The sequence below is a fragment of the Scyliorhinus canicula genome, chromosome 14, assembly GCF_902713615.1.
Source record: "Scyliorhinus canicula chromosome 14, sScyCan1.1, whole genome shotgun sequence".
NCBI classification, from domain to species: Eukaryota; Metazoa; Chordata; class Chondrichthyes; order Carcharhiniformes; family Scyliorhinidae; genus Scyliorhinus; species Scyliorhinus canicula.
The window spans coordinates 4,404,494-4,430,044 of NC_052159.1; the positions used below are offsets into that span (position 1 = coordinate 4,404,494).

The 25,551-nt window shown below is 50.2% G+C and overlaps 2 protein-coding genes across 7 annotated transcripts in view; one reads left to right on the top strand and one right to left on the bottom strand.

The window, feature by feature from the left end:
- Window positions 1-3,672: 3,672 nt before the first annotated feature.
- lipt2 (lipoyl(octanoyl) transferase 2) lies at window positions 3,673-23,972 on the bottom strand. 5 transcript variants are annotated; one of them, XM_038818976.1, is made up of 4 exons: window positions 23,762-23,972; window positions 23,445-23,552; window positions 16,698-18,487; window positions 3,673-4,253 (listed from the first exon to the last, which is right to left on the bottom strand). In XM_038818976.1, the coding sequence occupies exons 3-4, from the start codon at window positions 17,158-17,160 to the stop codon at window positions 4,039-4,041; spliced, it is 678 nt and encodes a 225-aa protein (XP_038674904.1). In that variant the 5' UTR covers window positions 17,161-18,487; window positions 23,445-23,552; window positions 23,762-23,972; the 3' UTR covers window positions 3,673-4,038. The 5 variants fall into 5 exon arrangements, with proteins under 5 accessions (XP_038674904.1, XP_038674901.1, XP_038674905.1 ...); XM_038818973.1 differs by having other exon boundaries at window positions 23,389-23,552; XM_038818977.1 differs by lacking the exon at window positions 23,445-23,552.
- Window positions 23,973-24,284: 312 nt separating this feature from the next.
- Window positions 24,285-25,551, top strand: part of pold3 (polymerase (DNA-directed), delta 3, accessory subunit) — a 37,203-nt gene continuing 35,936 nt past the window's right edge. For both annotated transcript variants that reach the window (XM_038818339.1, XM_038818340.1), the window contains exon 1: window positions 24,285-24,383. In XM_038818339.1, coding sequence (XP_038674267.1) covers window positions 24,321-24,383 — 63 coding nt within the window. In that variant the 5' untranslated portion in view covers window positions 24,285-24,320. The remainder of the gene's footprint in view (window positions 24,384-25,551) is intronic.

Sequence of the window (25,551 nt, forward strand, 5' to 3'; positions counted from 1 at the left end):
GCCGCTCGGCATATCCGGGCCGGAGAATCGGCGGGCGGCGCCGTGCCTAACACGCCGGCGCAAATGGCGCCGATTCTCTGCACCTCAGAGAATCACGCGCCGGCGTCGTGGCGCGGTTGTGGCAATTCTCTGGCGCGGGGCTCGGAGAATCACCCCCTTAATCCTGTTCCTCGCTCCATAGATGCTGTCTGGTCTGATCATTCCCAGCATTTTCATCCATGTTTCAGCTTTCCAGCAACAACCTATCACCAAAATGGTCCTTGGTGTGAGGGACATTGGTTATCTCGACACACCAAAGAAGTGAGGATTGTTCTTCGAGCAGAGAAGGTGAAGGTGGGTGGGGGGGGGGGGGGGTTTAATTGTAATGTCCCAAATCTAAGGGATTTGGCTGGAGTAAATGAGAAACCGTTTCTGATTCAAAAACTTTTGACAAAGCAGGTCGTTTCTATCTGGGATGACAGCCTGTGAACAGACTCATTTAACACCTTTCAAAGATAATTGGATAAATAGTAGGAAAGGGGAAAAAATACAGGGTCATGGACAAAGAGCAGTGGTGTGGAATCTGGCACAAGCACGATGGGTCAAATCGATATCTCCTGTGCTGTAAATTGTGTAATTGCAAAAGTGTACAATTCAGTGTAATCATATACTGCCATCTTCTGGCACTACATGATGCTCTAGTAATTGCTTCTTGTATCCGGCTATACAGGCGTCTCAGGTTTTTTGCTTCAGAAGCCCTGTGGGTTCTGTATAAAAGTTTAAATTCGCACTCCCATCAATTTGCAGATGCCAACAGATCAGATCAGGTAGTAATTGACCAAAGAGAGAACATTGCTGCCAAATCTCATGGAATTTACACTACAGGAGGCTATTCGGCCCATCGAGTCTGCGCCATCCCTTGGAAAGAGCACCCCACTTAAGCTCACGCCTCCACCCTATCCCCGTAACCCAGTAACTGGACCTAACCTTTTGGACAGTAAGGGGCAATATGTCATGGCCAATCCACCTAACCTGCACATCTTTGGACTGTGGGAGGAAACCGGAGCACCCGGAGGAAACCCACGCAGACATGGGGAGAACGTGCAGACTCCACACAGTCACCAGACAGGCCAGAATTAAACCCAGGTCACTGGAGCTGTGAGGCAGCAGTGCTAACTAACGTTTATTTTTAAAAATTCACTCAAGGGATATGGACTTCACTGGCTAGGCCAGCATTCATTGCCTGTCCCTATATAGTACCTTTAATGTAATAAAATTCCTAAGACACCTCACAAGAATGTTATAAACAGAACACCATGAAATATAATGGCAGATGAACAATCAGCTGCTGTGTGGGATCAATTCTTAATTTTCACTGATTTCATATTGGAGGTATTGCAAGACTAGCAGCCAATGTAAGTCAGCAAGCACAAGGCCAATGGGCAAAATAGAATTTTTGAAGTTCACAGAGGTCGGTTTATGTGAAGTCAGATGAAGAGAGCATTGGAATAGCCAAGCATGGAAGTGACAAAAACATGCCTACAGGTTTCAGCAGCAGGGGACATCACTGGAAAGTAATCAGAGGCTGCAATAGGAGCTCAGGCACCACTCTAACCTGATCACTATTCAACCATGGGGGAAAATAAACGATCTGGCCGAGCACACTGGAGCCTTGGACAGGGAGTGGCTTGGGATTAGTGGTGAAGACAAATAAATGCTTTTGAAATGGTGTGAGAGGGGTGAACTATACAGTGCAGAAGGTGGCTATTCAGCCCATCGAGTCTGCACTGACCCACTGAAAGAGGGTGCAGGCAGTGGGAGAACGTGCAAACTCTACACAGTCACTGGAGACTGGAATTGAATCCGGGTTCCTGGTGCTGTGAGGAAGCAGTGCTAACCACTGTGCCGCCCACGGGTGGGGACGGGTAAAATGAAAACTTGTAGCTTCAGGAATGTCAACTATTCAGGTATTGAATAGTTTTCAAAATTACTTGGACATTTTTCAGAACCAAAAGGTTAACATATCACATTATTATCTCATTGCTTCTCAGCCTTTTGGTTAAGATCAAGCCCAAAATGAGGTTCAGAGTCTTGTCTGCTTAGATCTTGGTAAGTCTCTCTTGTGGAGACCATGAATTGGATTAAATTTGAATTGGAATTGGTTTTCAGAGCAGGCAATGAGATGGATTAGGGGTTTGTCCTGTCCACTCTTCACATTGGCTTTGTAACTTTATAAGGATGGGATAAAAACATTTTTTAAAAACATTATAATCCCCATCAAAGATCCAGGAATGTCATTCACCCACAGCAGAAAAAAAAAAGCGATGATACCTTTTCCGCCAAAGAAAATCATAAATCCAGCCAGTATTGATTTTCAGCATTTACGTGAGGCAGCAGGGTAGCACAGTGGTTAGCATAAATGCTTCACAGCTCCAGGGTCCCAGGTTCGATTCCCGGCTGGGTCACTGTCTGTGTGGAGTCTGCACGTCCTCCCCCTGTGTGCGTGGGTTTCCTCCGGGTGCTCCGGTTTCCTCCCACAGTCCAAAGATGTGCGGGTTAGGTGGATTGGCCATGCTAAATTGCCCGTAGTGTCCTAATAAAAAAGTAAGGTTAAGGGGGGGGGTTGTTGGGCTACGGGTATAGGGTTGATACGTGGGTTTGAGTAGGGTGATCATGGCTCGGCACAACATCGAGGGCCGAAGGGCCTGTTCTGTGCTGTACTGTTCTAAAAATTGTGATAATTGCCCAAGAATATAAATACAAATACAATGCTTTCTGGAGATCTGGATGTAATTATTTTCTGAACTGTAAGAATTTCTCTCATCCCTTGCCCTGTGGCTGGTTTATGAGGAACACAGTTCAAAATTTACACAAGTTGGCATTCTCCATCTGGAAGCCTATTTGAGGAGTCTCAGTCTTGACACAGTGTGCAGCACAGTCCCATTTCCCACAATGGGTTCCGTGCAGCCAGGTTTGCTGGGAACACTGCGGCCAGTAACCCAACTCCTAACATCCCAAAGTCTGCCCACCGACAATTTGGCACAAGTCAGGGGTGGGATGGGATACTCTCCACTTGTCTGGATGAGTGCAGCTCCAACAACACTCATAAACTACAACACCATCCAGGACAAAGCAGCCCATTTCATCAGCACCGCATCAACCGCCTTCAATATTCACTCCCTCTACCACTGACACACAGGGGCGGCAGTGTGCATCGTATACTAAATGCAGCAATTCAACAAGGCCATTTTAACAGCACCTTCCAAACCTACAATCTAAAAGGACACGGGTAATAAACACCACCGCATGGAGATTTCCTTCCAAGCCACCCAACACCCTGATTTGGAAATATAATCACTGTTCCTTCACTGTCGCTGGGTCAAAATACTAGAACTCCCTCCCTAACAGCACCATAGATGTACCAACACCAGACTGCAGCTGTTCAAGGCGGCAACTCACCACCACCTTCTCAAGGGCAATTAGGGATAGGCAATAAATGTCGAGGCTCCAACCCTGTGATAAATAAAATAAAGTGCAGAGGCCCAACCAATATACCTCCTCATCACTCACCAGTTTTAGGAAATCTCTTGCCAAGATTAGCACAGGTCAGGGCTCGAACCTGGAACATCTCCCCCTCGGATGTCAGTGGAATTCCGACACCTGGTTGTGAAGAAGACACTGAGACTAGGAAGCTTTGGTGGAGACTGTTTATTGATTGCCACAGAGCTTAAAGCTCCACTTTAACACCACACACCCAGTGCTGGCTGACTCTTCCTTATATTTGGGTATAATTCAGTAATCAATACCCAACATCTGTTCGCTTTATTACCTCCAAATACTGGGCATTTAACATCCATCAAACAGAAGCTGTTAGATACTAACGTCTGTATGGTTTACTGTCTCACCAGGCAGCATTATTCCCCACGTGTCAAGCTTCCTCCAATAACCACACTCCATGAATCAAAATCAAAGACCACTCCTCCTCACAGAGCCCTGGCAATCTCTCCCGTGTCTGCCACCAGGACAGTTACTGTGGTGTGGAATGGGATTGTTACGTCACTAATGTTTCAGCAAGCAGTTGAACTGCTCGGCGAATGTCTCCAGGAAAGGTTCCATAGCCTCTGACACAGTCACCTCCCTCTTCAGTGTGTGACTCAGGGACGTGACTCCTTTCCCCTCAATGCCGCAGGGGGTGATGTGAGAAAACCAGCGGAGGTCAGTGTTGCAGTTCAGCGCTAGCCCGTGAGAGGTGATGTATCTGCCGCAATGAATCCCTGAAAAGTGAACATGGTAGAAGGATTAAAGGTCACAATGCCATCTTGGAAATTCCTAGGGGAATAATGATTAAAACGTCCTAATCCTGCACTCCCCCCTTCTTCAGCTACCCTGTCCCACCGATTAGACACAGAGTAAAGCTCCCTCTACACTGTCCCCATCAAACACTCCCAGGACAGGTACAGCACGGGGTTAGATACAGAGTAAAGCTCCCTCTGCACTGTCCCCATCAAACACTCCCAGGACAGGTACAGCACGGGGTTAGATACAGAGTAAAGCTCCCTCTGCACTGTCCCCATCAAACACTCCCAGGACAGGTACAGCACAGAGTTAGATACAGAGTAAAACTTCTCTCTGTTCCATCAAACATTCAAACTCAATATATGAATCTGAAAATGTAGTTGACACGTTTTTGCAATGAATTTCTCTCCTTGCCATTGCAATATTCAGGGAATGTGATTTCTGAACACCTGGATCTCACTCACCCACAGTCATCAGTTTCTTTCTGTGCTATGTATTCCAGTTCATTTCAACCTTCCCAAAATGTATGATCTCACACTTATCCACATTAAATCGGCTCTGCCAGTCCCCCTCACTATTTGTATTACCAAGGTTTTTGACGGTTTTCTTCAAGATTGGACAAACATCCGCCCTTTGTGCCATCTTTGAGATTATTTTCGCTACTCCCCGAGTGCTCGACATCGCTTCCAGACCTCATGAACTCTCATGACACCAGGCCAAACATTGCAAGGAAACCTCCTGATGTACCGACACCCTCAGCTGATGAATCAGTACTCCTCCATATTGAGCGCCACGTGGCGGAAGCACGGAGTGTAACTAGGGCACATAACTCTGGGTGGGGGGACTTCAATGTCTATCACCAAGAGATGCATTTGTCCATGTCGTATCAGTAGAAGTGACCACCGCACAGCCTTTGTGGAGACAAAGTCCCATGTTCACATTAAGGATACCCTCCATCATGTTGTGTGCACTACCATGGGGGAGATTTTGGACAGATCTAGAAAGTCAAGGCCGGTCATCCATGAGATATGCCATCAGCAGAATTGTACTCAAACCCAATCTATAAACTCATGGCTTGGCATCTCCCCCACTCTACCATTACCACCAAGACAGGGGATCGATAAAGAGTGCAGAAGACACGCCGCACGGTAGCACAGTGGTTAGCACTTTGAAATGATACTTTGAATGAGAGTCTTTGCAGGTAATTAAGTATTTACAGGTCCAGACGGAGTGACTGGAGAGAGGGATGATCACAAGTTAAAGGGGTGTGAATTGTCTCAAGCCAGGATAGTTGGTAGGATTTAGCAAGCCCAGGCCAGATGGTGGGGAGTAAATGTGATGCAACATGAATCCAAAGTCCCAATTGGGGCCATACTCTTGCGTGCGGAACTTGGCTATCAGTTTCTGCTCGGCGATTCTGCATTGTTGCGCATCCTGAAGGCTGCCTTGGAGAACGCTTACCCGAAGATCAGAAGCTGAAGTGTTCCCCGACTGGAAGGGAACATTCCTGCCTGGCAATTGTCGCACGATATCCGTTCATCCGTTGTCGCAGCGTCTGCATGGTCTCGCCAATGTACCACGCCCCGGGACATCCTTTCCTGCAGCGCGTGAGGTAGACAACGTTGATTGAATTGCACGAGTATGTACCGCTTCCTGGTGGGTGGTGTTTCTCACGTTTAATGGTGGTATCCATGTCGATGATCTGGCACGTCTTGCAGAGATTGTCACGGCAGGGTTGTGGCGTTTTTGTCGCTGTTCTCCTGAAGGCTGGGTAGCTTGCTGCAAACAATGGTCTGTTTGAGGTTGTGCGGTTGTTTGAAGGCAGGTAGTGGGGAGGTGGGGGGTGGTGGCCTTGACAAGATGTTCATCTTCATCAATGTCGTATTAAAGGCTGCGAAAAAGCTTTTGTAGTTTCTCTGCTCCGGGGAAGTACTGGACGACAAAGGGTACTCTATCGGTTGTGTCCTGTGTTTGTCTTCTGAGGAGGTCGGTGCAGTTTTCTGCTGTGGCGCATTGGAACTGTTGATCGATGAGTCGAGCGCGATATCCCGTTCTTACGAGGGCATCTTTCAGCGTCTGTAGATGTGTGTTACGCTCCTCCTTGTCTGAGAAGATCCTGTGTATACAGAGGGCTTGTCCGTAGGGGGTGGCTTCTTTAATGTATTTAGGGTGGAAGCTGGAGATATGGAGCATCGTGAGGTTATCCGTGAGCTTGTAGTAAAGCGAAGTGACTGTCCATGGTGTGCCTGATGGGAGGGAACTTATTGTGTAGTCGTTTCAGTGATGTCATTGTCATTGCTGCATCTTTCAGAACCCTTCTCAAAATCCTGTCTATGGAATGCTTTCTATGATCTCACTCTGTCGCTTTTGAAATCCTTCTCCCTACCTGTTCAAACAGGATACTTCTTCTCTCTCTCTGAGCTCCACCCAGCCCCTCAACCAAAGGTTCTCTCCTGGGGTGCCCACACCTGAACCCAATATTGTCATCTTGGCTGTCTGATTTCCCATTCCCATTTTATACAAAAGAACAGAGCCATGCAAATGATATGCAACTAACCTCCAATTTATGGACAAAAGAGGCCATCAGGCTCTGTAATGGGCTAATGGCTGGTCAAACAAAAGTGTCCCAAAGGACAATGGAACTCGTGTGGATCACCCTGGCTGACCAGGGGCACCCTGTGCATTCCCACTAATGGGTTTAAGTCTGAAAACATAGATACATAGAAGATAGGAGCAGGAGGAGGCCTTTTGGCCCTTCGAGCCTGTTCCACTATTCATCACGATCACAGCTGATGATCCAACTCAAGGACGATCAGGATGAATGTGACAATGTAAGTCAGACCAGGTGTGGGGTATCCCTCTGACTCCGTGTTAGCAGTTTTTCGCTCAATCTATTAACCCCTAAATTCTCTACTGCATCTTCAATCCCATTTCTGGAGCCAAGTTCCGAATATCTCTCTGTCGTAACACCTGGTGAAGCTACAACACAGGATTATACCTGCATGCCAAACAGTAAAAACGTCATACAATAGACAGAGCTATGCGATCCCGCAGCCAATGGTTCAGGTCTAGGCTCTGCAGTCCTGCCACTTTGAAAAGTGGTGGGCAATTAGACATCTCACTGGAGGAGGAGAATCCCCAAATATCCCAATGACGGAGGAGCCCAGCACATCAGTGCAAAAGACAAGGCTGAAGCATTTACGACAATCTTCAGCCAGAAGTGCTGAGTGGATGATCAATCTCAGCCCCCTCCAGGGGTCCCCAGCAGCACAAATCTCAGCCTTCAGTAAATTCCATTTGCCCCACCTGATATCACCTGAAAGCACTGGATACTGCAAAAGCTATGGCCACTACAATATCCCAGCAATAATACGGAAGACTTGCGCTCCAGAACCTGCCACACCCCTAGCCAAGCTGTTCCAGCACAGCTACAACACTGGCATCTACCCGGCAATGTGGAAAATTGCCTGGGTATGTCCTGTACGCAAGAAACAGGACAAATCCAACCTCGGCAATTACAGTCCTAATTATCTACTCTCAATCATTAGTAAAATGATGGAAGGGGCCATCACTGATGCTGTCAGGAAACTCAATGATGCTCAGTTTGAGTTCCGCCAGGACCTCTCAGCTCCTGGCCTTATTCCGGTTTTGGTTCAAACATGGACAAAAGAGCTGAACTATGGAGGTGAAGTGAGAGTGATTTCCCCTTGCCATCAAGGCAGCATTTAACTGATTGCGGCATCAAGGAGCCCTAGAAAAACAGGAGTTCAGGCGAAATAGGGGCAAATCTTTACACTGGTTGAAGCCATACTTAGTAGAAAGGAAGATAGTTGTGGTGGTTAGAGATGAATAATCTCAGTCCCAGGACAGTGAGCTTTGCGCACGAGCGTTGGGAAAGGCCACATCCGGCGTGAGGCACAGCCAGTGAGTTTGAAACTTGGGAAGTTGAAGCAGAGTGGGAATTTGGTGTAAAGCGCAAGAGGTTCTCTTTGCTTTTTAACGTCTAAATCTTCGGAGAGTGGTTTTACCTGGCTGCAGCTGAGGCTATAAAGGGAGAGAGTTGATTGGTACGTGCGAGTCAGAATAGAAATAGCAGGATATATCAGATAAATACGTGGCTGAACAGATGAGGCGGGATTCTCCGGCCGCGCCCGCCCAGCGAGCGTAAATTCCCGCCTGACGTCATTGGACCTTTACATGGTCTGCATTTTGCCCGTGGCGATCTTGCGGTGGGCGGGGCGGAAGAATCCAGCCCATGATGTGAGGGAAGGGTTTCAGATTCCTGGGGCATTGGAACCGGTTCTGGGGGAGATGGGACCAGTACAACTTGATGGGATACACCTGGGCAGGACTGGGACTGATGTCCAAGGGGGCGGGTATTTGCTGAGAATGGTTGATGGAGGCTTTAAACTACAATGGCAGGGGGATGGGAACCTATGCAAGGAGTCAGAGCAGGAGGAAATAAGGACAAAAATAAAAGATAGGAAGGGGAATAAGAAAAGCGATAGGCAGAGAAACCAAGGGCCAGATTCAAACAGGGCCACAGTGAAAAATATTAGGAGCGGGACTAGTAATGTCAAAAAGACAAGGCTTAAAGGCTTTGTGCCTTAACGCACGGAGAATTCACAATAAAGTGGATGAACTAATCACACAAATAGACGCAAATGGGTATAATATAATTGGGATTACGGAGAAATGGCTGCAGGGATGGGAACTGAATGTCCAGGAACATTAGTATTTAGGAAAGGCAGACTAAAGGAAAAGGCGGTGGGGTGTCAGTGCTGGTTAAAGAGGAAATTGACGCAATCGTCAGGATGGATATTAGCTCCAACAATGTGGAGTCTGTATGGGTAGAGCTGAGAAACACCATGGGGCAAAAAACGTTAGTGGGTGTCGTTATATAGACCCCTTGGGGATGAGCGACCATAATATGATAGAAATTTTCATCAAGGTGGAGAGTGAAGTAGTTGATTCTCAGACTAGGATCCTGAATTTTAGGAATGTAGGACATAGGAATTAGGAGCAGACATAGGCAATTCAGCCCCTCGAGCCTGCTCCGCCTTTCAATCAGATCATGGTGATCTCTCCTGCTCTCAAACCCACCTCCCCACCCATTCCCCATATCCCTTTAACCCATTTTAAAATCAGAAATATATCCATGTCCCTCTTTAAACCATTTAATGAATCAGACTCCATTGCATGATGGGACACTAAGTTCCACAAATTCATCACCCTCTGTGAGAAATAGTTCCTTCTTATCTCAGTTCTAAGTCGACCCTCACAACCTTTATCTGTGACGTCTCGTTCTAGATTGCCCCACAGGGGGGGGAACATTTGGTCTACGTTTATTTTATCAATCCCTTTTAGTATTTTATAAACCTCGATCAGATCCCCTCTCATTCTTCGAAACCCCATGAATGAATTTATAAAAGTTCTCGATATTTATACAGAGAACAAGAGGACCCCAGTGACCCCTGGGGTTGGTTTAGCACAGGGCTAAATTGCTGGCTTTGAAAGCAGACCAAGGCAGGACAGCAGTACGGTTCAATTCCCGTAACAGCCTCCCAGAACAGGCACCGGAATGTGGCGACTAGCGGCTTTTCACAGTAACTTCATTTGGAGCCTACTTGTGACAATAAGTGATTTTCATTTCATTTCATTTTTCATATTACTGCTCACCTTTTCTCCAATCCGAGCAACAGCCATGTAGAACAGGCTCATGCTGCTGAAAGGCTTCTTGCTGTTCACACCTGACTTTGGGCCCATGGTTCCCAAAGTTCTCCACTATTGGGAGTTTTCCTCACCTCATGTCTGGATTTGTTGCAGAGAGATTAAGTGCATGGTTCCACAATGGCTAGCACTGCTGCCTCACAGTGCCAGTGTTCGATTCTGGCCGAGGGTGACTGTATGTTCCCCAAGTGACTGCGTGGGTTTCCCCCCACAGTCCAAAGATATGCACGTTACACGGATTGGCCGTGTTAAATTGCCCCTTAATATCCAAAAAGGTTAGGTGGGGTTACGGTGGGGGTGTGGGTCGAAGTGGGGTGGTCTTTCAGAGAGTCGGTGCGGACCCGAGGGCCGAATGATCTCATTCTGCACTGCAGGGATTCTATGATTAGTTAATAATTCCATTATCGACTTCCGGTTGCGGCTATGACCAGCTAAGTCGCACATTTGGCAGCTCCTGCGACAAAGGTGTTTAAGGGCCGATTGGAGGGCCCCGACGGTACTGTAAAGACGAATCCCGGTGGGGGAAGGCTCCCTGAGGAGAGTGAGACCAACTTTATGGTCGGTACTCGGAGTGGGGCGACAAAAAAAGCGGCAGCAGCTCCCCGAAAAAAACGGGGGAAGAGGACCAAAATGGCGGCCGGTGGCGCACTAGAAGATTGGAGAAAATGGGCGGAGGAGCAGCAGGCCGCTCTCCTCCGGTGTTTTACGGAGCTGAAAGTGGAACTCTTAGAGTCTATGAACGCGACGACCACAAGGCTGATGGGGGCCCAGGCGACCCAAGAGGCGTCGATAAGAGAGCTGCAGCAGGAGATGACTGCAAGGGAGGAGGAGGCCACGGTCCTCGTGGGAAAGGTGGAGGTGCACGAGGCACTCCACCTGAAATGGCAGAGCCGCTTTGAGGAGCTGGACACTCGAATGAGGCGGAAGAACTTGAGGATCCTGGGCCTAGCAGAAGGCCTGGAGGGGCCTGATCTCCCGAAATATGTAGCGGAGATGCTGAGCTCCCTGATGGGAGAGGGGGCCGGTCCATCGCCCCTGGAGCTGGAAGAAGCATATCGGGTCATGGCTAGGCGGCCTAGGGCGAACGAGCCCCCGAGGGCGGTGCTGGTGCGATTCCAGCGTTTCTGTGATCGGGAGAAAGTGCTGAGGTGGGCCAAGAGGGAGAAAAGCAGCAAATGGGAGAATTCGACGGTGCGGATATATCAGGACTGGAGTGCGGAGGTGGCAAAGCGGCGGGCCCGGTTTAACCGGACGAAGGCGGTGCTGCACGCAAAGAGGATCAAGTTCGGAATGCTGCAGCCAGCGCGCTTGTGGGTCACCTACAAGGACCAGCACCATTACTTTGAGACCCCAGAGGAGGCATGGACTTTTGTTCGGGAGGAAAAGCTGGACCTGAACTAGAACTTGGGAACGCCGGCGGTCGAGGCCGCCCGAGTACCCTTGACTGATCAAGTGGCCCATGTCTTTCTTAGGCCAGGTCGGAACTTGGTTAAAGTTGATGGATCGTTTGGTTTCTTTGAAACTTGTGTTATGGGGGGTTTCTTTGTTCCTTTTTGTGTGTCTCTTCCCGTTGCCAACTTCCCTTAATTATTGTTGTTGTAGGGGGGGCTTTTTTACTGTTTTTTGATCTGTTTTTTTTAAGGGTTATGGTTACTGTTCTGTTCGATGGAGGGTGATGGTTAAATACGTTATTATTGGGTAGTTATTTAGTTATGCAGGCATAGTTATGTATTTATGTATTTATTTGAGATTTGTTATTTATATTGTTATATTGTTAAGTTGGGGAGGCGGGACGGGGGGGGTGCAAGTTGGTTATGCGTGTTTTCTTTTTCTCTTTTTTCTTCCTCTCGTTTTAAGGGGGCTTTTTTATGGGCTTGGATGGGGACGGGGGTGGAATTGAAGATGGCGGGGTAGGGTGTGGCCGGGCGAAAGCGCGGGCTTTCCCCTGTTTCCCGCGCGCGGGACGGAGGAAGGGGGAGGAGAGAAGAGTGGGGTGTGGCCAGCAATGGCGGCTTTTCCCGCGCTGAAGCGGGGTCAGAGAGGGATGGCAAGGGGGGGGGGGGGAGGCCCCTCCCCCCCCACATCGGGAGGAGTCGGAGTGTGGCAGGGGCAGCCGGGTCAGCGAAAACCAGCTGACTCTCGGGAGTACGATGGTGGATACACCGCGGCTAGGAGGGGTCCTAGCCAGGGGGGGGGGGGAGGGGGGTTAGGGGGGGATACCGGGTTGCTGCTGGAAAGGCCGAGGACGGGAAGGGAAGAACGGGAGGAGAGGGGGGGGGGGGGCCATCGCCATGGGGAACGGGTCAGAAGGGGAGGGTCGACCCGGGGCGAACAGGGGACAGGACATGGCTAATAGACAGGGGAAAGGGACGGGTCGCTCTGCGACCCGGTTGATTACTTGGAACGTTAGGGGGCTGAATGGGCCGGTCAAGAGATCAAGGGTTTTTTCACACCTAAAGGGACTGCAGGCGGATGTGGCAATGTTGCAGGAGACTCACTTGAGAGTAGTAGACCAGGTACGCCTGAGAAGGGGGTGGGTGGGACAGGTGTTCCACTCAGGCTTGGACGCAAAGAACCGGGGGGGTGGCGATTTTGGTGGGAAAGAGGGTGTCGTTCGTGGCGGCGCAGGTGGTAGCAGATAAGGAGGGTAGGTACGTGATGGTGAAGGGTAGGCTGCAGGGAGAGAATGTGGTGCTGGTGAATGTGTATGCCCCGAATTGGGATGACGCGGGTTTTATGAGGCGCCTGTTGGGCCTCATTCCGGGTCTGGAGGCAGGGGGCCTGATCATGGGGGGGGACTTCAATACAGTGCTCGACCCTGGGCTGGACAGATCGAGCTCCAGGACGAATAGGAGGCCGGCAGCGGCAGAGGTGCTAAGGGGGTTCATGGAGCAGATGGGGGGGGTAGACCCTTGGAGATTTGGCAGGCCAAGGGCGAGGGAGTATTCTTTTTTCTCCCACGTCCACAGGGTGCTCTCCAGAATAGACTTTTTTGTTCTGAGCAGGGGGCTGATTTCGAGAGTGCAGGACACGGAGTACTCGGCCATTGCGATTTCGGACCATGCACCACACTGGGTAGAGGTAGAACTGGGGGAAGCACGGGACCAGCGCCCGTTGTGGCGCCTGGATGTGGGGCTGCTGGCGGACGATGAGGTGTGCGGAAGGGTCCGGAAGGGCATTGAGAGATATCTGGGCACGAACGACACGGGCGAGGTGAAGGTGGGGGTAGTCTGGGAGGCCCTGAAAGCAGTGATCAGAGGAGAGCTGATCTCCATAAGGGCACACAGAGAAAGGAAGGAGAGGCAGGAGAGGGAGAGACTGGTGGGGGAACTTATAGAAGTGGACAGGAGATATGCGGAGACACCAGAGGAGGGGCTGTTGAGGGAGCGGCGCAGTTTACAGGCCCAGTTTGACCTACTGACCACTAGGAAGGCGGAGACGCAATGGAGAAGGGCACAGGGCGCGGTCTATGAGTACGGGGAAAAGGCGAGCAGGATGCTAGCACACCAGCTGCGCAAGCGAGATGCAGCCAGAGAGATTGGGGGAGTGAGAGAGAAGGGAGGGAACGTAGTGCAGAAGGGGCAAGAGGTGAACGGGGTCTTCAGGGATTTCTACAGGGAATTGTACCGGTCTGAGCCGCCCAGGAGGAGGGGGGGAATGGAGAACTTCCTCGATAGATTGAGGTTCCCAAAGGTCCAGGAGGAACGGGTGGAGGGGCTGGGGGCGCCGATAGAGCTGCAGGAGCTAGTTAAAGGGATAGGCCAGATGCAGGCGGGGAAGGCGCCGGGGCCGGATGGGTTCCCGGTGGAATTTTATAAGAAGTATGTGGACTTGGTGGGTCCAGTGCTGGTGCGAGCCTTCAATGAGGCGCGAGAGGGGGGGGTTCTGCCCCCGACAATGTCACAGGCCCTGATCTCCTTGATCCTGAAGCGGGACAAAGACCCTGTACAGTGCGGGTCCTACAGGCCTATCTCCCTCTTGAATGTAGATGCCAAACTGTTGGCAAAGGTCCTGGCAACCAGAATAGAGGATTGTGTGCCAGGGGTAATCCATGAGGACCAGACGGGGTTCGTAAAGGGACGACAACTTAACACAAATGTCCGGAGACTGTTGAATGTGATTATGATGCCAGCAGTGGAGGGGGAGGCTGAGATAGTGGTAGCACTGGATGCTGAGAAGGCATTCGATAGGGTGGAGTGGGAATACCTGTGGGAGACGCTGGAACGGTTTGGGTTTGGGGAGGGATTTATCAAGTGGGTGAAGCTGCTGTATTCGGCCCCGATGGCGAGTGTGGTTACAAACGGGAGGAGGTCAGAGTATTTTGGGCTCCATCGAGGTACCAGGCAGGGATGCCCCCTATCCCCCTTACTATTTGCATTAGCGATCGAACCGTTGGCGATGGCACTGAGGGGTTCAGGGGGGTGGAGAGGACTGACAAGGGGAGGGGAGGAACATCGGGTATCACTCTATGCGGATGATTTGTTGTTATATGTGGCGGACCCGGAAGGGGGAATGCCGGAGGTAATGGAAATACTAGCGGAGTTTGGGGACTTTTCGGGATATAAATTAAATGTGGGTAAAAGTGAGGTCTTTGTGATACACCCGGGAGATCAGGGGGAGGGAATTGGGCGGCTCCCCTTTAAGAGAGCAGTAAAGAGCTTCAGGTACTTGGGGGTGCAGGTGGCAAGGAACTGGGGGACCCTCCACAAGCTGAACTTTTCAAGGCTGGTGGAGCAGATGGAGGAGGAGTTCAAGAGGTGGGACATGGTACCGCTGTCGCTAGCAGGGAGGGTGCAGTCAGTCAAAATGACGGTCCTCCCGAGGTTCTTGTTTCTGTTCCAGTGCTTGCCCATCTTTCTCCCCAGGGCCTTCTTCAAGAAGGTAACTAGCAGCATTATGGGCTATGTGTGGGCACATGGAACCCCTAGAGTGAGAAGGATTTTCTTGGAACGGAGTAGGGACAGTGGAGGATTAGCGCTACCCAATCTTTCCGGATACTACTGGGCGGCGAACGCATCGATGGTGCGCAAGTGGGTGATGGAGGGGGAGGGGGCAGCTTGGAAACGTATGGAGAGGGCGTCCTGCGGCAATACAAGCCTGGGGGCGCTAGTAACGGCACCATGGCCGCTCCCCCCCACAAGGTATACCACGAGTCCGGTAGTGGCGGCCACCCTTAAAATCTGGGGGCAGTGGAGGCGACACAGGGGGGAAGTGGGGGGTCTGATGGCGGCGCCACTGAGAGGGAACCACAGATTTGTCCCGGGGAACACTGGCGGGGGATTCCAGAGCTGGCACAGGGCGGGCATCAGGCAACTGAGGGACATGTTCATAGAGGGGAGGTTTGCGAGCCTGGGAGAGCTGGAGGAGAAATTTGAGCTCCCCCCGGGGAACACGTTTAGATACCTGCAGGTGAAGGCATTTGCCAGACGACAGGTGGAAGGATTTCCCTTGCTTCCCGATAGAGGGGTGAGTGATAGGGTGCTGTCAGGGGTCTGGGTCGGAGAAGGGAAGGTCTCGGACATCTACAAAATAATGCAGGAGGTGGAGGAGGTATCGATAGAGGAGCTGAAAGACAAGTGGGAAGCGGAGCTGGGAGAGCAGATAGAAGATGGGACATGGGCGGATGCCTTAGAGAGGGTCAATTCGTCGTCGTCGTGCGCAAGGTTGGGCCTCATCCAATTTAAGGTGCTGCACAGAGCCCATATGACGGGGACTAGGATGAGTCGGTTCTTTGGGGGTGAGGACAGGTGTGTTAGGTGTTCGGGAGGCCCTGCGAACCATGTACATATGTTCTGGATGTGCCCGGCACTGGAAGAGTTCTGGGAGGGGGTGGCGGGGACGGTATCGAGAGTGGTGGGAACCAGGGTCAAACCAGGGTGGGGGCTGGCGATTTTTGGGGTTGGGGTGGAGCCAGGAGTACAGGAGGCAGGGGAGGCCGGAATATTGGCCTTTGCGTCCTTGGTAGCTCGGAGAAGGATCTTGATTCAGTGGAGGGACACAAGGCCACCAAGTGTTAACACCTGGTTAAACGACATGGCAAGCTTCATCCAATTGGAAAGAATCAAATTCGCCCTGAGGGGGTCGGTACAGGGGTTCTTCCGGCGGTGGCAGCCCTTCCTTGACTTTCTGGATCAGAGATAGGAACTGGAGGCCGAAACAGCAGCAACCCGGGGAGAAAGGGGGGGGGGGGGGGGGGGGGGGGGGGAAGGGGGGGGGGGGGGGGATAGCAACGAAGGGAGCACGTCAGCGGGGGGTCGCGGGCAATGACTGCCCGAGGCCATCGGCAGAAAGGGAAAAACGGTTTGGTTGCTAGACTGGTAGCGCGGGGGAGGGGGGGGGGGGTGCGCGTGGGGGAGGGCGTGGGGAGGATTTTCCAGGGGGGATTTGTTGTGTTATAAATTAAAATGTAGTAGGGGTAAATGTTTGTATCGAAAAATTTCAATAAAAATTATTTAAAAAAAAAAAAAAAAAATAATTCCATTATCATTGTTTCATGCAACTGCTAGATGGGAGAAGGCATCGAGACATTTTTGCCTCCAACAATGCCAATGCTTCACTGTTATCCTTTTATTTAAATCTCGGATGACTCGCCTTACCAAATGCCTACTGAAGTGCACATGCCACACCCCTCCCTTGATACCAAGCCCCGGTTGGAGATTTTTCCCTCCTCCACAGATTGTGACATCACTTACCAATAGCACAGATCTTCTCATCTCTAACCCACACTCCAGTGTCAGGCGATGTCTCTCCATTGATCCCAAACCTGTGGCACAGCTGGATGACAGTCCTCTCCAACTCGCCCACGTACCACCGCACGCTCTTCCTGAAGTGAGCCAGGTTGAGGATGGGGTAACACACCAGCTGCCCGGGGCCGTGGAAGGTGATCAGGCCCCCCCGGTCAGCCCGGTAGAACTCTGCCCCCAGTTGCTTCAATCGCTCCTCCTCCTCGATGGGATACCGTGCCGTCCGGATCCCAATAGTGTAGACAGGCTGGTGCTCACACAACAACAAGGCACTGAGTGGAGACCCAGCGGTGGAGCACTGAGACAAGGCATTGAGGTGGCGCCGGATGAACCTCCGCTGTGCTTGGAGCCCCTCTCCATAGGATATCCTGCCCAGGTTCACCACTTCGATCACAGGCTTCAATAAGGGCATGGTGACAAAACCCAGACTGCAGGTTGTACACAATAAGAATCACTTGCATTTATATAGCACCTTCCACAGCCTCAGGCCCACGAAAAGCACTTCACATCCAATGAGGAACTTTCAAAGTGTAGCCATGTTGGAAACGCAGCAGCCCTTCTGCGCACAGCACGATCCCACTAACAGCACTGACGAAATTGAGGGGGAAACGTTGGCCAGTATTAGAACTTCTCGCCCTCAAACCAAACAAAAACAAATTTGGCCAATCTTTAAACAATCCGTCTCTTGCAATTTGCCAGTTGAGTGAGATTTAATCTATTTAATTGTCAAATCGCAAGATTCGAGATATGGAAAACGCAGCTTATTGCCTTGCTGACTTTCAGATTGCAGTGGACACGGGACAGATCCAAACCTCTTGAGCACAGGATGGATGGAGCAGTTGTTGCAACAACACCAGTACAAGCCGGGAAACTGTCAGAAACATTTGTATTTCTGAGGGACCAAACTGCACAATGTTATCCTGTGTTCCCACAGTTTACATTTCCTTTATTTTGCACTTGGCTCTCTGTTTGAAGTTACATAAAATGCTGATGAAACTCAGAGGGCAGATCCACCGAGCTGTCTCTCAATGTGGTTTGGTGAGAACAGTTTGTACAACAACGCATCACATTTGTCAGCAAGATTTCAAAGTGCTCGGTGCAAAATCTGACGCACAGGTATTGTTAGTGATTTAAACGAACAACCATTTTACACAAACCAGGATCCCACGAACAGCAACGTGACAAGTGACCAGTTAAAGTGGTTTTAAGTGAAGTTGGCCGAGGAAAGAATGGGAGTTACTGGGCACAGGCAGTGAGGCCTTTTCTCCGTAAAGACGATCGATGGGACAGCACTCCCTCAGTACTGCACAGAATTAGCACTCCGGTTTACTTGCTTAGATTCTAGACTGGAGCTGAATGAATTAACACTTCATGATGGTGTTTGTTCATGAAATGGAAGACTCCGGCCAATCCTTGCTGTACAACCTGTCCCAGCGCTGGTCATTTTGCCTTTCCTTTTTGTTCTGGACACATCGGGATTTTAGTGTAACGTGGATGTTTCAACGTTAGATGTCTCCTGGGAAGTCAGTGTTGCTCTTCGAGATGCTCCGCGTGTACACACGCCTTCGACACTGGCTGTGAAAGCTTCTCGTTGGCCGAGCGTCATAGAAGTTTTGAGTGAAAGTTGGGGATCCAGTGTGCACAATGTTGACCCAGTGGTAGAGAACAGCGAGTAGGAAGACCAGCACACCCAGGGAGTTGACAAAGTAAAGGAGCTCAGCTTCGGTCATCCCACTGATCTGGGGAAAAAGTGTCAAAAGAAGCCAATTTCACAGCTGTTTCTGTATAACTATGAATAATCTCTGGCTCGGGTTTTCAAGTAGCAACCTGAGAAATCACGAGATCAAGTCCCACCCAAATCCATCACCAAACCAAATTCAATAAATCAGTGACTACTAAGCAGTGAGGGCAGCACGGTAGCAAAAGTGGATAGCACTGTGGCTTCACAGCGCCAGGGTCCCAGGTTCGATTCCCCGCTGGGTCACTGTCTGTGCGGAGTCTGCACGTTCTTCCCGTGTCTGCGTGGGTTTCCTCCGGGTGCTCCGGTTTCCTCCCACAGACCAAAGACGTGCAGGTTAGGTGGATTGGCCATGATAAATTGCCCCTTAGTATCCAAAAAGATTAGAAGGGGTTAATGGGTTACGGGGATAGGGTGGAAATGAGGGCTTAAGTGGGTCGGTGCAGACTCGATGGGCCGAATGGCCTCCTTCTGCACTGTATGTCCTATGTTCTATCCAGCCTGTTTTACACACAGTCCCAATCACACAGCCTAATTCTAGGTCAGATGGTTGTAGGTTCAAGTTTCAGTCCATAATCCAGGCTGACATTCCCAGTGCAGTACTGAGGCAGGTGCCCCTTTGGGATAAGCTCTTACAGCTCTGCCCTTTTAGATCCCACAGCCACAAATCCAAAGACTAGTATCCCAGCCAACATTTAACGTTTAACCAATGCTCTGCATCTATTTCCTACATTACAATGACTACACTTTGAAAAATACTTCATTGGCTAAAAGCTCTTTCGAATGTCCTGAGGTCATGAAAGGAGTTAAATGCAAATTAGTTATATTGTTGATTGCTTATATCCTCCACAGTGGCCTAGCAAGGCACTCAGTTGTGCAAAAAAAATCACAGAATACTACAGTGCATGAGGCCCTTCAGCCCATCAAGTCTGCACTGACGCATGAAAGGCCCAGACCAGCCCATCTAATTCCACTTGCCAGCACTCGCCCCATAGCCTTGAATGTTATGACGTGCCAAGTGCTGATCCAGGTACTTTTTAAAGGATGTGAGGCATCCCACCTCTGCCACCCTCCCAGGCAGTGCATTCTAAACTACAAAGTTCCACTCCCAGTTTCTCATGGGCAGTCTTCCCCTTTCCAAGAACATATCAAACACCATTCAAATTTTCATCAATGAGATACCCTTCATTGCTTTCCTCACTCAGCCTTTCTGCTTTGAAAATCATTCTTACATGGGATGCAGCCATCGCTAGTAATGCCAGCATCTGTTGCCCATCCTTAATTGTCTTTGAGGGAAGTTAAGATTCAACCACATTGCTGTGGGTCTGGAGTCACATGTAGGCCAGACCGGGTAAGGGCGGCAGATTTCCTTCCCTAAAGGACATTAAAGAACGAGATGTTTTTTTAAAAAAAACAATTGCTGATGGTTTCATGGTCATCATTGTTTTCTCTCCCTACCAGCATAGCTGTTGTTTACATGGAAGATTTTTTTTTTTAAATAGAAGTTTAAAGTATCCAATTCTTTTTTTTTTCCCAATTAAGGGACAATTTGGCATGGCCAATCCACTACCCTGGGGTAGGTGGATTGGGTTGTGGGGGTGAGACCCACACAGACATGGGGGGGAATGTGCAAACTCACACGGACAGTGACCCGGGACTGGGATCGAACTTGGCACCTCGGCGCCGTGAGGCAGCAGTGCCGCCGTTTACATGAAGATTTAGTTTTTTTGTTTTCTCAAGCTGGAATGCTAAAATTTTAAAATATATTTTATTGAGTTTCTGGTATACAAAACAAATATGAACAGGAGGAGACAAAAAGAGAGAATAAAATATAAAGTAGTTTTTTTCTCTGCGTACATTATTTGCAGTGGCGATTGTGGTTTCCTGCATTTCATTCCCCCTCCCAGGTTTTTTCTTTTGCTTTTTCACTTTGGTTCAGGTTGTTGCCACTGCACCCCCCCACCCCCATTGTGTCTCATGCTTATTTTGTTGGGCAGGTTTCCCTGCCCCCCCCCCCCCCCCCCCCCCCACTTCTTTGCTGCGTCGTGGCTACCCCCTCCTGTTCTTTGGTCTCCAAATGTTGGCTACAAACAGGACTTAGAAAAACTGAGTGAATGGCTCCCTTGTTTTGAGGAAGCCTTCCTCTGACCCTCGGATGGCAAATTTAATTTTCCCCATTGGAGAAATTCCGGCAGGTCGGACAGCCAGTCTGCAGTTTTGGGTGGTGCTGCCGACCGCCAGCCGAGCAGGATTCTCCGGCAGGCGATTCGGGAGGCAAAGGCAAGGCCGTCGGCCCTCCTCCCCATTAGGCGATCTGGCTGCTAGAATGCTAAAATTAGATTTTTATATATATTTTCAGAAGTGCTGTTCTGCATGGACTCCAGACCATGTCGCTGAGTAATCTTATCAAGTGTGATCACCTGAAGCATCAGAAGAAGAAGCTTAATTGATGGGCATAAACATAGCACAAGTGGATAGCATTGTGGCTTCGCAGCGCTAGGGTCCCAGGTTCGATTCCCCGCTGGGTCACTGTCTGTGCGGAGTCTGCACATTCTCTGTGCGGAGTCTGCACGTTCTCCGTGTGTCTGCGTGGGTTTCCTCCGGGTGCCCCAGTTTCCTCTCTCAGTCTAAAGACGTGCAGGTTAGGTGGATTGGCCATGCTAAAATTGCCCTTAGTGACCAAAAGGGTAAAGAGGGGTTATTGGGTTGCAGGGATAGGATGGAAGTGAGGGCTGAAGTGGGTCGGTGCAGATTCGATGGGCTGAATGGCCTCCTTCGGCACTGTATGTTCAAATGAAAAGACACATTCAAGTAAACAACATGAATATTACTTAATCTTGTGGTCCCTGTGATAAGAGTTGAGATTTGTTTTGGGGAAGGCCATAGAGCTGGCTTACACAAACTAAAATCAGGCCAAAAATTCATAAAGGGACATTGCTTGGGAGACTCGGGGCTGCAGCCAAGTGGAATAGTCTACTATGGATGATGGGAGGGGGTAGAGCCAGAAATGGAATGCTTGACGGTAGTGCCCACCCATTAGGGTTACTCTATGACTTGGTGATGTTTGTACCGAGGGGATGATAATGTGTGTACTAATTTGGGGGACCTGTTGTGGAACAGATCACATTCGGGGTTATTGTTTCTGTTTCAACAAACATAGAACCATAGAATTCCTACAGTGCAGAAGGCGGCCATTCGGCCCATCAAGTCTGCACTAAAGAGCACCTTACCCAGGTCCACACCCCAACCTTATCCCCATAATCCCGTAATCCATCTCAGCTGCCGATCTTTGGACATGAAGGGGAATTTTAACATGGCCAATCCACCTAACCTACACATCTTTGGGCTGTGGGCGGAAACTGGAGCACCCGGAGGAAACGCATGCAGATACAGGGAGGAAGCGCAAACTCTACACAGTCACTCTAAAGCCAGAATTGAACCTGGGTCCCTGGTGCTGTGGGGCAGTAGTGCTAACCACTAACATCTGTCGGTTTTCTTTTCCTCAAATATATACAAGATGCTTTTTCTTTTCAATAAAGTTATCTTTCTTCCCTTTTATAAACTATTTTTCTTAAATATTCTTTATATATTCTCAGTTATAATTGTCATACTATTATAATTATTATGTGATATTTAATTCAATTGTTTTCACACATTACTTGTCACAGTCGCTCATTCCAGTTACATCCAGAGTACAGCTTCAATCTAAATGAGACTCTGAAAGGGACCCTCAACTTTCATTCCCTGAAACCTCTCATCATTAGTAATTCAATCTCCATCTCAATTCATCCTGCTGTCTCTCCCTATCTCTGTTACTTCTTGCTCTGCAAACCTCAGGGATCTCGTGGTCTTTTAATTCTGGCCTCTTGAGCATTCCCAATTTCAACCTCGTCTAAACCTCTCCGCCTCTCGCTCCTCTTTTAATACACTCCTTACATTTCAAGGTAGTCGCCAGAAAAAATGCAAAGACGAATTGGGATATTGAAAATTTTGATCAGACAACATAGGAATGTTTGGGGGGGCGGGGGGGGGGGGGGGGGGTAGAGTTCTGGGAACAGGGGGGGGGGAAATCGGGCAGTGTATTTTCTACAATAATTTTCCAGTCTCCAATGGAGGCAGTGATGGGGATTCAGAGTATATTTCCTGAAGAAACACTTTGCTGAACCACAGTAAACAGGTAAACAAACATGTGTAAATATCTCATTGGGTCTTAGAGCCAAGCCCAGACTGTCCCACCAGAGTCTCCGCACCGCAGCTACCATTGGTGCCTCAGAGGAAGAGGAGGAATCCGCAATCCTAATCAGAATGCGTCAAAAAAAGCCTGGTGAGACGTAGTAAGGACCACAAGACAAATGGCATGTAGTGAATACCCCTGCCACAATGCCTAAGATTTTGCTCACTTGGCCTAATATCTCCTTGCGTGGTTCGGTGTCAAATTTTGTTTCATTTGTGTCTGTGAAGTGTCCCTGGATCGTTTAGCATCATAGAATAGTTACATCACAGAAAGAGGCCATTCACCATTGTATGTCTGCCTACTCTTTGTAGGGGCTGGTTTAGCACAGTGGGCTAAAACAGCTGGCTTGTAATGCAAGGAAGCAGCGTGGGTTCAATTCGCGTACCAGCCTCCCCGAACAGGCGCTGGAATGTGGGGCTTTTCACAGTAACTTTATTGAAGCCGACTTGTGACAATAAGCGATTATTATCATTGTAAGACTAACTTCACCTAATTTCACTGTCCTGCCTTTCACCCGTAGCCCTGAAAATCTTTCCTTTTCAGATAATAATCCAATTCCCTCCTGAGAACCTCAGTTGACCCTGTACCCTCAGGCAGTGCATTCCAGATCCTAACCACTCACTGCGTAAGAGTTTCTCCTCATGTCTCCATGACAGCTTTGCCAATACCTTTCAGTCTGGGTTCTCTGGTTCTCCATCCTTCCACCAATGTAGTTTTTCCTCACCTTCTCAGTCCAAATCCTGCATGATTTTAAACGCCGCAAACAAATCTCCTTCCAACCTTCTCTTCTCCAAGGGGAAATTGTCCCAACTCCTCCAATCTCTTGATGTAACTGAAGCAATAAAGGTGCAATATGAATACTAGAGACTGCAGGTGGTGAGATTTGCTGCTGTATGGGCAGAAACCACAGGGCCACCAGAGAAACTCAACACCTTCTCATGTGTTGCAAAATATTGAATCAGAACCAAAATCAGATTGAATGGAGATGACAGACAGATATTGAATGTTATAAATTCAGAAATAAACCTGCCCCTGACTGACCTGCTGTGAAGTCACAACCTCAAGCCATGGGCGCCGCCATCTTTATAACCTTTAACCTTCCCGATTTTTAAACCTAAACCTTTTATTTCCTGTCGGGTGTTTTGTCCCAACAATCCCCCCACCCCAACCCCCCGGGGACACAGACACTGACGGCGATTCCCCGGTGCTTTTGGGGTTCGGAGACACTGAGGCCTGGATGGAGAGTGGGCCTGGTTGCCAGAGTAACGGGCGGCCCCGCGGCCCCGCCCCCCGGGTCCCGGGTCGCAGGCCCCGCCCCCGTCCTAGGCCCCGCCCCCGTCCAAGGTCCCGCCCCATGGTTCAATCCCCGCCCCCGTTTCCAGCACCGCCCAACCGCGATCACCGCCAGCGCCCCGCCCCCCTGACCCCTCACCCCCACTGCCCCGCCCCGCTAACTCGTCACCGCCAGCGCCCCGCCCCGCTGACACCTCACCCCGACCGGCTTCGCTGACAACGCCCCGCCCCGCTGACATGGCGCCTCACCGCACCCAAGCGCAAACGCCACCCTGACCCCTCACCCTGCTTCGCGCCACTCCGCGCGATGGAGGAGCTGGAGCTGCTGGTGGAGAACATCGAGGAGCTGGTGGCGGATGAGAACAAGATTGTGAGAGAGAGCCGGGATAGAGAGAGAGAGAGAGAGAGAGAGAGTGCCGGGATAGAGGGAGAGAGCCGGGATAGAGAGACAGAGAGACCCGGAGAGAGAGAGAGAGAGAGAGAGCCGGGATAGAGAGAGAGAGAGGACCGGGATAGAGAGAGAGAGAGGACCGGGATAGAGAGAGAGAGAGGACCGGGATAGAGAGAGAGGACCTGGGATAGAGAGAGAGAGAGAGAGACCCGGGATAGAGAGAGAGACCTGGGGATAGAGAGAGAGAGAGAGAGGAGACCCGGGATAGAGAGAGAGAGAGAGAGAGACCCGGGATGGAGAGAGAGAGAGAACCGGGATAGAGAGAGAGAGAGAGACCCGGGATAGAGAGAGAGAGAGAGAGACCCGGGATAGAGAGAGAGACCCGGGATGGATAGAGAGAGAGAGACCCGGGATAGAGAGAGAGAACCGGGATAGAGAGAGAGAGAGAGAGACCCGGGATAGAGAGAGAGAGAGACCCGGGATAGAGAGAGAGAGAGACCTGGGGTAGAGAGAGAGAGAGACCTGGGATAGAGAGAGAGCCGGGATAGAGAGAGAGAGAGATCCGGGATAAAGAGTGAGAGACCGGGATAGAGAGAGAGACCCGGGATAGAGAGAGAGAGATCTGGGATAAAGAGTGAGAGACCCGGGATAGAGAGAGAGAGAGACCCGGGATAGAGAGAGGGAGACCCGGGATAGAGAGAGAGAGAGACCCGGGATAGAGAGAGGGAGACCCGGGATAGAGAGAGAGAGACCCGGGATAGAGAGAGAGATACCCGGGATAGAGAGAGGGAGAGAGAGACTGGGATAGAGAGAGAGAGACTGGGATAGAGAGAGAGAGAGACTGGGATCGAGAGAGAGAGAGAGAGAGACCCGGGATAGAGAGAGAGAGACCCGGGATAGAGAGAGACCCGGGAGAGAGAGAGGCTGGGATAGAGAGAGAGAGACTGGGATAGAGAGAGAGAGAGACTGGGATAGAGAGAGAGGACTGGGATAGAGAGAGAGCTGGGATAGAGAGAGAGACGGGATAGAGAGAGAGAGAGAGAGACCCGGGATAGAGAGAGAGAGAGTGAGACCCGGGATAGAGAGAGAGAGAGACCCGGGATAGAGAGAGAGAGACCCGGGATAGAGAGAGAGAGAGACTGGGATA

Excerpts from the sequence above, each read along its gene's own strand:
- lipt2 (XM_038818977.1), bottom strand. The coding sequence starts at position 17,160 with ATGCCCTTATTGAAGCCTGTGATCGAAGTGGTGAACCTGGGCAGGATA. Across the intron at positions 4,254-16,697 it reads TGAGAAGATCTGTGCTATTG|GGATTCATTGCGGCAGATAC; the intron begins GTAAGTGATGTC and ends TTCACTTTTCAG.